Consider the following 15771-nt stretch of genomic DNA (forward strand, 5'->3'; position numbering starts at 1 on the left):
AGCAAAACGATGAGTTTGGGTAAAAAAAAAAAAATCATTAACACGTTACAAAGTAAAGTTCTGGCTTTCAGCCAAACGCAGACTACTTGCCCCTAATGCACAACTTACAGAATTTATGATGAAGTAAACAACTAATAATTAGTAATTTGAGAAGTAGCGTATGACGTCATGGCGTTGTGTAAATATCAACAGCATTACTTGCACTTAAATGGAATCCTTATGCTTGTTTGGCCGGAAGCTAGTTATTTTACTTTATAAAGTTTTTAATATAAAATATTTTTCTTACACAAACTCATTTTTGCTTCAGAAGGCCTTTATTAACCCCTGGAGCTGTTTGGAGTTCGTTTGAGATGGATGGAAGCACATTATGGGCTTCAATCCGTTGGTTGCAATCCACTGCCATTAGAAAACTAACATTATAAAGCCAGGATATATTTTTTAATATACTGTAACTCGGATTGTATTCGTCTGAAAGAAGAAAGTCATAGACACTTAGGATGGTTTCAGGGTGAGTTAATCATGGGCTAATTTTCATTTGAAAGTGAACTACTCCTTTAAGTGTGCAGTTCTAATGTATAAACAACACAAAATGTGTACAACAAAATTCAGTGTGAATCTCTTACCAACACAGTGACATGAAGGAATATCATACTGTGTCTTCATAGGTGTATCAAGTAAGTTTTTTATTGGTGTATTAAGCATCTTCATGGGTGAATCCAGAAAGCTTTGTAACCTGGGTTCAATCTTTTTTGGTGGGGTGAAGTTTTGTGGTTTGCACTGTTCCTTGACATTCCCCTCAGCACTGGTTGAGAGCACAGTCACACCCCCAGCAATCTCCACCTTCACCTTATTGGGTGACTTGATAACCAAAGACTTTCTTTCAAACACAGGTGATAGTTGATACTGTTTTAACCGCTGTTCCATGGTAGCAAGAATACTGCTTTGCAGGCTTTGTTCACAGGATGAAGAAGGATACTCCTGCTTTACAGCCACTGGCATGACTTTGGTTTTGTCTTGATCTTGCTGTAGCACGTCCATGGGTGGCAGTTGAGCTGAGGTCTCTAAACCTGAGCAGTTTTCAGTTTTTATGGTTGGCTTAATTGGTCTGATGTTGTTGGGGCCTTGTCGCTCCTGCCTCTGCAGAAGGTGCATTCGCAAGGCTGTGTGCCTCTGCAAATCTCCTTGAGCACCTTGGCTTGCGAGAGACTCCCTCTGGATTTGGGCAAAGAGCTCTTGCAATTCCGTTTTGGTAAATGTTTGAGCCGGTATCTGAAGACCATTAGAAACTTGTGATTGAGAAATCGGAGACTGGGGGAATTCCAAATGATTGTGTACGCTGTGATGGAGAGGTTGCTGGTAGTTTGGTTGTTGTTTACTGGTGTTTTGAGGGTACTGTATGTTCTGCTGGAGTTTCCTCTCTGTTAGAGCTTTTGTTTCTTTAGACAGGGATTGTACATTTGAATTAGATGGGTCTGGAAATGCTGAGTATTCTCTTATAGTTGTCTTAGACAGTGTTTGTGCTGGGGGTTCAATACCTAGAGCTATTGTCTGGGATTCTGAATGAAGACAACCCTCTGTTTTAAGCCTTTTTAAGAGGGGTGCATCTACCTGGATGTGGGAAACATCTTTTTGTGGAGCTGCTTGCATATTCTGTCTGTCCTGAGGGAGCTGATGGGAAAATGTGCTGGTTGCCTGCTGATGAGGCTCAGTAGGTGGTGGCTGAGAGAGGAAGCCCTGGGATTGTGTCTGGTCTTGATCATTTTTGCATAACTCCTGGCACGTGTGTTGGGGTTTGTCAAATTGCATGGAAGCATGATTGTGCATTCCAGATTTTCTTTGTTGACATTCAGGGGCAGAATTGTGGGGAAATTGTGTAGGAGGTTGGGAATTTTTGTAACACTCTTGTGCCTGACTTTCATGTGAGGGAAAACTGGGATTACTGAAATTCAAAGACTGGAAGTTGTTTGAGGGCATGGAATTTGTACAATGACTTTGGCTCTGCGAGACTGTATGTTGCTGCATTTGGGTCTGTGGGAGGTAAAAATCCCACATCTGTGAGTGGTCAGTTGATGGCAGTGGAGCTGAAGCCGAGTTTAAATCTATCCATTCCATCTGGGATGGGGGATCTGTACTCTTTGTCTTTTCTTGATCTGGTTCAGGCTTATTATCGTGGTCACTGTATTGATTCTGTGATGTTGGTGTACAGGCCTGGGAAATCAACCTGCTGTCAACTGTTGGTGGCTCAAGATTCTGTTGCTGTAGCAAAGAAAAGTCTCTATTGTTGTGGAGGTTTTCATCAGTTGGTTGTTTTTGTTGCACCTTAATCTGTAGGTTCTGCTGACCTGTCTGAGTTTTTTGTGAGGGGGCACTTGTCATAATTGGGGGCAATTTATATGATTCATTGCTAAAATCCTGGTTGGACTTGGAGAATATACTTAAACACTCGCTCAGAAGGTTATCTTTTTTATCTTTTCTATCTTTTTGAATCTGTGAGCAACCATTAACGCCTGTCTGTGATGGCACATTGGAAGCTTCCTGACTTGATTGTGTTCCAAACTCTGGGAGGTCAGAGAGAGGATAAGCAGGCTTCTTTTGCTCAGCTGCAAAGCTAGAGTATCCATTCACTGTAAATTTAGGGTTGTTGCCATTGGTGCCTTGTACTTCTGGGGCTGCCTTGGCAAGTGGCTCGGAGGCTGATGTATGGGGTGAAATAGAAAAACCTGAGGTAAATGAAGGTGAAGAAGTCGCCTGCTCAGGCAGGTTGCTGGTGACCTGATCTACTTGAGATGAGTTGGTTTGAGGTGCAATAGACACATGCTCTGGGTAATACTGAGACAAAGTTTTCTCTAAGAGGTCACCAGTTATACCCTTTACTGAAGGTGGGCTTGTTGTAGCACCATTGGACATTGGAACTTGCTTGTTCTGTGACATTGAGAATAAATCCCCATTAGAGAAGTTACAGTTTCTTTTACCATGTTTTATCTCAAAATCTCCTGGCTTGTTGTGCTTAGAGAATCCTTCTAATCGGTTCTCTATTCCGGTTTCTCTTTTATCCCAAAGCCTCAGGTCTTCATTTCCATTCACCCCTGAATCAGTACAGAGTTTTTTAGGCTGGTGAAAGTCCAAATATGTCTGTTCACTTAGAGCATGTTTCATCTGTCCATTCATCTCATACATGTTTTGATCAAATATGCCCTGCATGTTAGCAGGGTTAGAACAATTATCCTGTTGTCGTTTCATCGGATAGACCACTGTGCTGGGCTTGAGATGGCTCCAGTTTGTGTCTCCATTGAACTGCTGAGACAAGACCTCAGGTGACAGATCTCCATTCTGTTGCTTGAAGAGAAGAGGGTCTGTCTGCTGAGTGGCACCGATTTGTGCAAGTATCAGACTTTTTTCCGTATCATGGCTGGTCTTTTCTGTTTCCATCTGGTCTGCTCTGGGTCCATTCACAAGGCTGCCCTCTCTTCGTCCTACATAAAAGAGAAGGAATATTTGTAAAAACATAATTTAGTCATAATGTACTGGTGTAGTGTGGGGTATTAGCTAATGATCTGGATTGTCAAAAAAATGATAAAAAAAAAGATAATTGAGTAAAAATTGCCTAAATTTGACCATCATCTCATACAACACTGTCTCTACACTGGACGCGACCATTGTTGCGGCACACCGCCTGAACGTGACAAAGCGACTGCTGCAAATCCATTTGTCCTTTGTGACAGAAGTTGTATGTGCGCTTGGAATACATCAGAAATAGAATGGGGAATATAGAAATAGTCAGACCGCATCCATTGTAGACAACATCACTGTTTATAACGGGCTCTATTTGCTGTTAGCCCCAGGAACTAGGAACTTTGGGGTGGTACTCGGTGTGTTTACACCGCAGGAACCAGGGTCTAAATGAAGTTCCGGGTAAACCCCCCCCCCCAGAAAGTCCTGCTGGCGAGGTAGTACTTTTTCAGAGTTCAGGAACTTTCGGGCTTGGGACTTGTGCACTGAACATGCTGATGGGTTCTTACCACACTATTCTTTCTGCCCGATGGCGCGCGTTCGTCCCATCCATCTCACGGTCAATGTCCGCTGATAACAAACGTCTACTTTTATATCTAGCATTATACGAGCTTTCTGAATACGCTTTGGGTGCTCGTCTCTTTTCTACCGTTTTGTTAATTACCTCGTTAGTAAACCAATCACACACAAAAGCAGCACAGCTTGAATCTCCTCCATAAAACTCAAAACAAACGTGCAGGCTAGGAAGAGCAGTCGCACGCAGTTCAACGTCATCTTCCCGCGGTGTAAACGCAGTAAGCAAGCGGTCTGGGGAAAAAAAAGTTCCTGTGAAAAAAGTTCCTGGGACAAATAGTTCCTGGTAATTGCAGTGGAAACGCGGCTTTTGTCGCATTACATTGTGCCGCACCCGTCTGTTATAGAGACAGTGTAAGAGTGATGTATTGAAAATATCATAAGGAGTTCTTTGGAATGTATTAAAAAAGCCAGTCGCTGCCTTGGTAGCGCAGTAGTTTACAGATGGTATGATATGAAAATAGTGATCGCATTGGAGAATGATCATATATTTATATTATTTTTATTATGGTGTTTACATCGCTCAAACCACTCAAATAATTTCGCTTTGCCAGATGGTAAACTGTGCTGAGAATTGCGGGCTAAGAACAGTTTGCAATCGTGCTGTGTCAAACCAAGCTCAAGTGGAAATATAACTGTAATCGTCTGTCCCTTAGAAACCTACGGCCCGAAGGTAGAAAAGCGGCTAATGTATATGTGTGTGCATTTTTAAATGCTGTAAAAAATGTTGTTTTCCCTCTCAAGTCAGACTGTTTTGAAATATTAGCCCATATCTCAAAATAGACTTGTACACCAGAGAAGGTCTTTAAAAAAGAAAAAGATATGTCATTCCTTGCATGCTTAGCATATTCTTGTGCAGTCAAATCTGAGAAGCTAACAGGCAAGGGTTGTGTAGTGTACCAATGACTTTTTGCATTTTGTTAACCCTTTAGAAACAGCAGTGTCGTCCAACACATAACAGCAAGCTGTATTCATTTTACTGTTACTTTTCAACCATTTATTAAAACAATTCGAATTGCCCTTGACAGCTTTTCGGCAATACAACCTTATTACGGTAATTTCATGCTTTCTGTCAGCAAATGACAGAAGTTTTCTGGCAGAGCGGGAAGAAAGTATTTGAACAGAGAGATTCGAAGTGTGGCAGATTAGAGTGTATTGGATTGCATAAAGTAATAAAATAAACAAACAAACAATTAAATACATGGTGAAAGAAGTGGTAGACATCAGAAGAGGGGATTGGGATGATTTTTAAAGAAACTTGGGAGGCGAATGGCCGTTATGCTTTCATGTATGTTAGCATGTGGTGTGTGCATGTGTATGTGTGCGCGCCTATGAATGCGCGCCACTTTCTAGATCTACAAAAAAAAAAAAAAAAATGGAATGATATCTGTTTTTATGTTAGCGTGAAAAAAATAGTGACACTAGTTGTCTTTGGGGTCCCTGGAGACCCCACATACACTCTAAAAAATGCTGGGTTGTTTTAACCCAACTTTGGGTCAAATATGGACTAACCCAGCCGTTGGGTTAAATTTTTACATTACATTTTTAACCCAACATTTCGGGTTTGTCCATATTTGACCCAAAATTGGGTTAAAACAACCCAGCATTTTTTAGAGTGTAGTAAATATACAAAATTCATCATCATAAACAGAAACAACGCAGAACACATAGACAAAAATAAAGTGGCACACTTCCAAGAATGCAAAAAGCATCCACAATGTGCGCACACACACATACATACACTTACACAGGCATACATTTGTAAGGCTACACGATGCATACTGCCTGCAGTGCACTGACGCATAACAACGCATTCTCACCCCAAGGCGTCACCTTTGACCATGCTTCAATATTTGACGTTTTAGGCGCCCTTTAGCGTCACTTACATGACGCGATCCTACGGCGTCATCTAACTGACGCTAAAGGAAAGCGTCTGTTAGAGGACGCGGTTAGGTTTAGGTGTGGGGTGGGGGTAGGGTACACGCGATCCTAGGGCGTCATCTAACCGACGCTAAAGGGCGCCTAAAGCGTCAGATATTGAAGCATGTCCAAATGCTTCCCAAGGCGTCAGTTAGGTGACGCCTTGGGGGTGACAATGGGCTGCGCATAAACACCTGCAGTGCACTGTAAATGAGACTGTATGCACTCTAAAAAATGCTGGGTTGTTTTAACCCAACTTTGGGTCAAATATGGACTAACCCAGCCGTTGGGTTAAATTTTTTACATTACATTTTTAACCCAACATTTCGGGTTTGTCCATATTTGACCCAAAATTGGGTTAAAACAAACCAGCATTTTTTAGAGTGTGAGATGTGACCAAATATTGTTCCTAGTTGTTTTATTTTTTTTCCCCCATTCACTATTATTTTTAACTTCACATACTGCTCTATTTGTTCATTTGTTATTGCTGTACAGTTCATTGCATTTTGATGTTCATATCATGTATTTTTTTTACTCAATATTTAATATAACTGTTCATTTCTGTTCTGTTACAGTTAGTAACTGACATGTTGATTAAAATTTTAGAATTATATTAAAAAAGATGATTGAAATAAATAATATATTATTTTGACTGCAACAATTCTCTTTGTAACATCTTGTTCAGGTTTGATGCTAATCATAATGTAACATTATTGAAAGACTTTTGTTAGAACAAAAAATGCAAAACTTAAATTTAGTTATGAATCCTACTGAAAAAAATGGGAAAAAATATATTTTGATTTGTCAAATAGCAAATAGCATAGTGAAGCTCTATAGCCATCTAATAGTTAACCCTCAAACCGTATTCATTTTATAGCCCTTAATCCCGTAATTGTGGACAAAAGTGGGCACAGAGGACTCAGGTGTGATCCTAATTTTTATGTATTATAAATGTTATATCACTGTCTTCGATAAAGTTTTGTCTATCCATTTTTGGTGTTTTTTTAAATTTTGGGGGTATTTTGGAATTTATATACTTCAAAAAGTACCATATTTTCTATGTAATTTATGCTTATTTTTATGTTTTAATTTTTAATTTTTTTTAAATACATTAAAATATCATTCCAATAAGTTCTTAGAGCTAAAATCTAAAGATGAAGTGACTTTGCTGTCACCTGGTGTCTTATTTTGGTATTAAATTATCCAAAAAAACAATAATATCAATAGTAACTATATGGCTATAGTACTTAATGGCTGCATATAGGCTTAACTCTATGAACCACTGTATAAAATGAATTTGACCTTAAGTTTTTTACTATCACAAGTTAAAATTGTAATTTAAAAAAAGATATATCTGTGTTAGGTGAGACTATACAAAGATGCCAAAATATGCTTAGATAAATATAACCATGATATAAGAAAAAGACAAAGTAGTAGATCATTTATCATTCATTTCAAACACGAAACATCACTGCAAGTTTAGGTAGCAAAAAAAAGCCCAGCTCTGTCTTAGGCTCATTGAATGCATTGTGTGTGTGTGTGTGTGTGTGTGTGTGTGTGTGTGTGTGTGTGTGTGTGTGTGTGTGTGTGTGTAAGAGAGAGGGTGAGTGAGAGAGAGAGGGTGATGAGCCAGGTGGATGATTGGATCATACCAAAAAAACATGGTCAGACATTAGCCCAGCTCTGTCATATGCTCACTGAATGCATTGTGTGTGTGTGTGTGTGTGTGTGTGTGTGTGTGTGTGTGTGTGTGTGTGTGTGTGTGTGTGTGTGAGAGAGAGAGAGAGAGCTATCACACACACACACACACAATGCATTCAGTGAGCCTATGACAGAGCTGGGCTAATGTCTGACCATGTTTTTTGGTATGATCCAATCATCCACCTGGCTCATCACCCTCTCTCTCTCACTCAACCTCTCTCTCTCTCACATACACACACACACACACACAATGCATTCAATGAGCCTATGACAGAGCTGGGCTAATGTTTGACCATGTGTTTTGGTATGAATGCATTGTGTGTGTGTGTGTGTGAGAGAGAGAGAGAGAGAGAGAGAGAGAGAGAGAGAGAGAGAGAGAGAAGGTGATGAGCCAGGTGGATGATTGGATCATACCAAAAAACATGGTCAGACATTTGCCCAGCTCGGTCATAGGCTCATTGAATGCATTGAATGCATTGTTTGTGTGTGTGTGTGTGTGGGTGTGGGTGTGGGTGTGGGTGTGGGTGTGTATGTGTGTTTGAGAGTGTGTGTGAGAGAGAGAGAGGGTGATGAGCCAGGTGGATGATTGGATCATACCAAAAAACATGGTCAAACATTAGCCCAGCTCTGTCATATGCTCACTGAATGCATTGTTTGTGTGCGTGTGTGTGAGTGTGTGAGTGTGAGTGTGAGTATTTGCCATGATGAGAATGTTGTACAGGATCAGCCCTTCATTTGTGTGTATGTTACATATGCATTGTATTGGATCTAATAATTTATTTTTACAAAAAAACAAGAAGAGTGCTCTAAATTGCAGTTTTTCCCATTCATTTCTATAGGGTGCCCATTTTTGGGCAAATACGGGATTAAGGAGTTTTTTTTTTTCACCCACTTAACATTGTAGAATAAAGTCAAAAAAAATTGAGTGTGTACTGGAGGCAAACTTAGGAAAAGTAGCCAAGTCTTGTACCGCTCAGATCAAGGAAAGTATTTTTAAAAAAATAATTAAAACTAATTTGCCCAAATTTGTCCAGAATACGGTTTTAGGGTTAAAGTGTTTTTTTAATTTTATTTTAAAACTGCATTTCCGCAAAAATGGCCAAAAATCTTATTAAACCATGTAGAATTATCCATGTTATCTGGGTCTTTTATAAAATTATTTTTATATAAAATGCTGTTTTTGTTTTGTTTTTTTTTCTTTGTAAAAATCCTATTTAAATAAACATTTATTTATTTATAGAAATTTAAAAGATATCATAAATCCTCCAAAAACTGCACAAATGTTCAGTAAGAACATTAATAAATATTAATACGAATGTTGAGTATGAACATTAAGAGTAAAATTACATGTAAAAAAAAAAAAAATTAAAACTTTTATTCCGTTACAAAATTAAATGTAATTGTCTGGGTTCCCTCAAGATAATCAGAGGGTTAAATTCTATTTACAAAAATTTACAAATTCTGAAAAAGATTACAGATTCCCCATGAAGATAGCACATTGTTTTAGAATTTTACAGTCAAAAAAAAAAAAAATCAAAATGTGAGAAGAAAACACATTTTAGCTTCAGGTTCTAAAGGGTTAAGACATGTTAAAAAACATAGTCCTGGATCTCAGTTTCAGTCAAAAAACACTAAATATTTAATGACAAAAAAAAAAAGGTTCCAGCCATCTTGTTATGTACGTCAATTTGTTAATAATGTTGGTTGGTATTTATAGATTTGAGCATATATGAATTAGAACTGTTGAATATGAGAGTAACTGGGTTGATTATAATTTATGTTTTTAAAATGTAAACATGTATGCAAATTTTCACTCCTACTGCATGTAGCTTTGGATTTTAGGAAAGAAAGATTTTTTTTCTACCAGTGGCTATTGTAATATACTGTATATTACGCCTTTATTCCCTGAGCCCCTTGCATTCGTTTTTTTTCAAAAATCATTATCTATTTCACTATACATTTCTATTTAATTTACTATGCACTATCCTAAGCCCCTTTCACACACCGCGTTGATCCCGGGAAATTGCCAGAACGCCTTCTGTGTGAACGCAAACATGACACGGGATTGATACCGGCATCGATGCCGGTTTGGGGACCTATAACATTGCCTGTGTGAACAAAAGCCAGGACCAATGCCGTAAGGGGTGTGTCATAGTGATGACACTCATGCCATCGTTTGACTCTGTTGCTCTTAGAAGAAAGTTTATGTTCGTCATCAACAAAGAAACTACGAACAAATGTCTGCAAACTGGAACAAAGCAGAGACCAGGAGCTCCTCACTATCCGTGCTGAAGCTGAGATCGTTCACCAGCTGTGGAACGGTACATGTTTTCGACGCGTGCATTACATGTCTCGTCCTGACTTCATGTGTCTTTCCGGGATCTTTACGGGTTGTGTGTGAACGCATTCACAGATCCTGGCAAATCACTGGCAAATCACTGGCAGTGTGAATTAACAAAAATCAAACAATCCCGGGTCACATTATCCGTGTATTTTCCGGAATCTCTGTGTGAAAGGGGCTCTAGATAACCAGACTCTTACAAATCATCATTTTTTTATCTCTTCAATAACACATTTTCACATGCAACCATATAAATAACTTAGAATGCTAAAATATCTTTGAAAATAGACAACTGCAGATTTTTTTTTTTTTTTTTTTTGGTTGTCTACAGAGCCATATGGAAAGATCTGGATATCTAATGTGTAACAGATTCTTGATGTAATGGTTTCCATCTGTTTGAGTCCAGAATGATGGGGGTAAAGGACAGTTTTGAAAAACAACTTTGAAATGGCCTTTAAATTGGGTTCAGCAGATGGAGCGATTAGGTCAAGATTTATTAATGAAAGTGCTTTCAAACGATTAAAATATTTAATCAAGATTAATCGCATTAATGACATAGTTAACTTGTGATTAATCACAAATAATCACACATTTTTATCTATTCTAATTGTCTCTTGATTTCTTTTTGTCCCATTTTTTTCATTTAAATGCTCTTATCAACATGGAAAATTGGATTGTCTTGTTTTGTGAAAATGTTTTTTTTTTTTATTGAACACAACATTGACAATACTGTGTTCAATTTCACACTAACATTCTCACTTGTAGCAAAAAAAATCTCTCACACTATATATAGCCCCTTTCACACAGAGATTCCAGAAAATACACGGATAATGTGACCTAGCATTTGTCATGGGATTGTTTGATTTCGGTTCATTCACACTGCCAGTGATTTGCCGGAAGAAGCATGACGTCAGGATGAGACGTATAACGGATGCGTCGAAAACATGTACACACGCATACCTTTCCACAAAGCTGGTGAACGATCTCAGCTTCAGTACGGAGTGAGGAGCTCCTGGTCTCTGCTTCGCTCCAGTTTGCAGGTATTTGTTAGTCATTTCTTTGTTGATGACGAACACAAACTTTCTTCTGAGAGCAACAGAGTCGCGCTATGGCACGAGCGTCATCACTACAACACACCCTTTACGGCATTGGTCCTGGCTTTTGTTCACACAGTGCGAGTTCGGGAACTGATTCCAGCAATGTTACGAGGTCCCCAACCCGGGATCAGTCCCGGTATCAATCCCGGGTCGTGTTTGCGTTCACACAGAAGGTGTTCTGGCAATTTCCTGGGATCAACGCGCTGTGTAAAAGAAGGGCTAATGTAACACTGTCCATCAATATAAGGGTGAAAGAAATACCGATGAGGTCCTAATATTGATGAGGGGGCGGATAATTCACATCAGCTGTGTCTGCTTGGTCATCATCAAGTGGTATTTCAGACTGGACATGCAGCGATGATGATAGCTCACTTCCAAAAAAAAAAAAAGACCAAAAAAAAACAAAAACAGAAAACGCACAAACTTGTCAATAGAACCATTTGGCAATATTTTAAAAGTAAACTTTCTATTCAAAATCTTACTGGCTTCCACTTCGTCATCCACTTAACTGTTTGGCCAGCTTGCAAGCCTAAACAACCCGTTTGTTTCCTGTCTAGTTAGATCCACTTTGGTCGGTGAAGCAACAAAACTTCCTCACGCGACGCAAGCGATTGAAATGAATGGAATTCATTGCGCAGCGCTGCACATGCTGCGTCCTGTTGGAAAAGCATGTGATAAAGGTTTGCTGGGCCAAAAATGCCGTAAATCGCGCAATAAAAAAAATGACAGCGTTAAAATGGGTTTGCGTTAGCCACGTCAACATGTTTATCCGACAGCCCTAATAGTTTTTTTAATATATGTTTTTGTTTTATTAAAGGAGCTGTATGTAAGATTGTGTCCAAAACTGGTAATGCAACCACTTTCAAATTACTGTAGAGTGGTGACTTGAGGTTGCCAGATATGCTACTACAGGATCCAATTTTTTTTTTATCTGGCACGTTTGTAGCTGCAGCTGTGGTAACTAGAGCAGAGCTGGCAACCCGAATGCCGCAACACTACTGACTTCGTGATTGGTAGATAGGTGGAGGGTGGAGCATCAGACCAAAACACAGCATGACAACATCAACATCAGATAAGGGCTGAAACTTCACTCTTTATTCCTGGCTGGACTATTGTTGTCAGTGATATAAGTATTTGAAATGAACATGATTTCTTAATGTCTACTTGTCTAGTGACATATCAGGGCCATTTTATGATTATTTGAAATAAATTTCTTACATACAGCTCCTTTAACTTTTTTATTTGGGAAAAAAGAAAATCTCTTTAAAATTTGTATCCATTTCTCCGCAAGTGTTGTCAATCAAAAGTTGTCAATCAGTACCAGCCTTTTTGATAATTTTTACAAAACTTTTATGCCCCTCAGAATAGTTTTGTAATATGAATATCTGAACATACAATATATCAAAAGAAAGAACAGAGAACACAAGTCAAAGACCTGTGACAAAAGTCTGGATCTGATTCAGAACGATGATCAAAACATTAAATTATAACAGAATTATGTGCTGTTAAATGTTTGATGATTGCATTTGTTTACATGTGACACCCGCGTTAGCTTTTGCATTAGCCTAGATTACATTACAATCAACCTGCATTTGGCAGGTTGGTGGATTTTTATATATATATATATATGTATATATATATATATATATATATATATATATATATATATATATATATATATATATATATATATAATATTTCTGCTCACAACTGGAAAATGGCTTTATGAAAAATACTGTTCTGTGACTTGACCTGTGATATATTACTGGCTGCAGTCAAACAATACTAATAAAAGTTTGATCACATGATTATCTATCCTATATCTATCAGATTATCAAAATTGTAACTATTATCATCAAAGGTGTAGATTGGGATTGGTGTGCTTCATGAAGCTTGAATGTGGATCCATTCCAGAGCCATTTCAGAGTTTCCCAACAGCTGAGAAAAGCCAAACAGCTTGCCACAGTTGGATAAGCCCACACTACACAAAATCTCTCTGAGCTAGAATGACAAAGCACGAGATCCCAGCTGAAAGCTGTCTATATGCACTAAATTTTCAGATAGTGGGTTTGCATTGGCTGTGGCCTACATATAATTAAAATAGGATGATTGATATGTTTCTTAAACTTAAATGTGATATATTTTAAAGGAATGCCTATGGACAATCCATAAAAACACAAACAAAAATGTTTTTTTTCTGATCTCTTGACAGTTAGGAGTGGCTTTAAATTCAGTTAGTTGTCTATCCTGTTTTTTTTTTTTTTTTAAATCCTCATTCTCTCTCTGTATCTAACAAGAGCTCAAACTGTTGTGATCTCCCACTGTAATAAATAAGTGTATAAAACTGATCAGTGCTTTAGTTGCAGAACCAATAATAATAATAATAATAAAAAGCACACATGTACAACAGCAATGGTATTTTTTTGTTTTTGTGTTTTAACAGTTCCTTAGCCTCAGGGTTGTGGTTGAAATATACAGCTGGTCAGTGCGGAGTGAGATTTTCTACGCCTTTCATGGTTTACACTCTAATAGTCGTAGGCCTACTATGTACAAACAAGTGAATCATCATCATCATTATTATAATCAGTAGTTGTAGTATTGTGCTTTAAATAATTTCTTTGAGATTAGGGTTTGGGTTAGTGCTAGGGTTATATATTATAAAAATATGTGGTGCACTCCTCCATGTCATTGTGTTTCTGTGTTAAGAGACAGGAGTCGTTCATGTTTCAGTCATGGTCTCTCTGATAAACAGTCGATGGATCCAAAATTCACTTCGGCATGATTGTAAAAGAAAATTTTTTTTCAATATATATATATATATATATATATATATATATACACTCTAAAAAATGCTGGGTTGTTTTAACCCAATTTTGGGTAAAATATGGACAAACCCAGCCATTGGGTTACATTTTTAAATTACATTTTTAACCCAATAGCTAAGTTTGTCCATATTTTACCCAAAATTGGGTTAAAACAACCCAGCATTTTTTAGAGTGTATATATATATTTATATATATATTTTATTTTATTTTATTTTTTTGCGTCAAGAACCTAAAATTGAGACAGTTGCTCTTGTGCAGCTCTAAATAATTTATAGATTCTTAGATAAACATATTGCTGCTATGTGTTTGGCTGTAGTTGTGCTCTTGAGTGAAACTTCATCCCGTGGTTCCTCCCACTGTAATTTGATCATACAGCTCATGTGCAAGTGTGCTTTAAATGTCATGCATGCAGGGTTGTAAAAGTGTCTTTCTCTCTCTTCTCCTCTGAGCATTAACCATGCCTTATTTTACCCTGACACACAGAAACAAGCTCAACCAGAATGTCAAGTTTTACAGGCAACTGTTGTTGGCATTTTGGAACTTTGACTTGAAAACATTTTCCACATTACTATAAAGGGTACCAAAAGAAATCGTAAGTCAGTTAACATAATCAGGATCAGTGTTTCTTTCCTTTTCAAGTATCACACTGCCATTGGAATGTGCGTGTGCGTGTGTGTGTGTGTGTGTCCGGAAAAAAAAAAAACTGCACTCTCACTCATTCAACACATCAGCACTGTGACTCATGAAACAAAACCATTAAACCTAACCAAGTTTTTTTTTATTTTTACTTGGGCTCTGAACACCACTGCCTGATTTAATGGTGTCACCAATATCCGTAACATTTCGTCATTTTCCAATAAGAAACCAGAAGACATAAGCATAAGAATGGAAACAAAGAGGAAAGAACCCCTTTGAAATGAACGGGTATTTATAGAGTCAGCATGTGTACGGGGGAAGGTATGAGACATGCCTCAGTATCTGTTTAGAAGTGCTCTGTGAGAATTGTTTTGTAATTTATTGATTGTGTGTATCACATTTCGATTTTAATCAGATTTCTTTACAACAACGGAATAGTAAACAAAACAAAATAAAATAGAAGTTGTCTTTAAATTTGCTTAATTTTTCCTCGTCTGTGAACCCTTTGTTCATCCCCGATGACATTTTAAATCCTCTTTGTGGGAGAGGATTTGAGAAGAGGTAGATTACTTCAAATGCTAGGCAGATAGACTCTTCTGTTTGTAATTTCACCCACAACTAGGTCCCCTCTTAAGAGTCAGGTCTGTGTTGGACCTGCCATTGTCCTTTGTTACTAATAGAAGGCAGATGTGGCTCTGCTGAAACAATTTGCAAGCCAGTTTTTGTGCTCTCATTCATACCAAGCCAACTTTGCATGACCTGCATTGGTACAACAAATGAACTTAAAAACTTTCTGCCTTAGAAAAAAATTTCTGCCTTAAACTTTTAATAAAAATCAAAGTGGTGCCAAATTGACAAACTTACAGTGTTGCTCATTTCAACTACTTTGATTATAGCAAAGAATATCAATTTGAAAATCTGAAAAACCTTTAAACTCATATCACATAATCAAGTTAACATGACAGAAATTGTACTGAAAAAATAAAATGTTATAATTATGGAAACATTTCTTACATTGTGATCTTTCACAATGTGTTCCAGTTGCATTACAGACTAACCATATCAATATAATTTTGTTATAGAGGTTCTACGGTAGTGTATAAGTCCCCATCTGGGATTTATTTATTCATTTTTTTAATTCAGAAATTAGCATCTGATTTTTGTTTGA

General features: G+C 37.8%; 1 protein-coding gene across 2 annotated transcripts in view; it reads right to left on the bottom strand.

Moving 5' to 3' along the window:
- tet2 (tet methylcytosine dioxygenase 2) overlaps positions 1 to 15771 on the bottom strand; it is a 42588-nt gene that overhangs the window by 9505 nt on the left and 17312 nt on the right. For both annotated transcript variants that reach the window (XM_039694339.2, XM_039694345.2), the window contains one exon: positions 624 to 3473. In XM_039694339.2, coding sequence (XP_039550273.2) covers positions 624 to 3429 — 2806 coding nt within the window. In that variant the 5' untranslated portion in view covers positions 3430 to 3473. The remainder of the gene's footprint in view (positions 1 to 623; positions 3474 to 15771) is intronic.

The sequence above is a fragment of the Pimephales promelas genome, chromosome 6 (genome assembly GCF_988280905.1).
Source record: "Pimephales promelas chromosome 6, fPimPro1.hap1.1, whole genome shotgun sequence".
In the NCBI taxonomy this organism is placed as follows: Eukaryota; Metazoa; Chordata; class Actinopteri; order Cypriniformes; family Leuciscidae; genus Pimephales; species Pimephales promelas.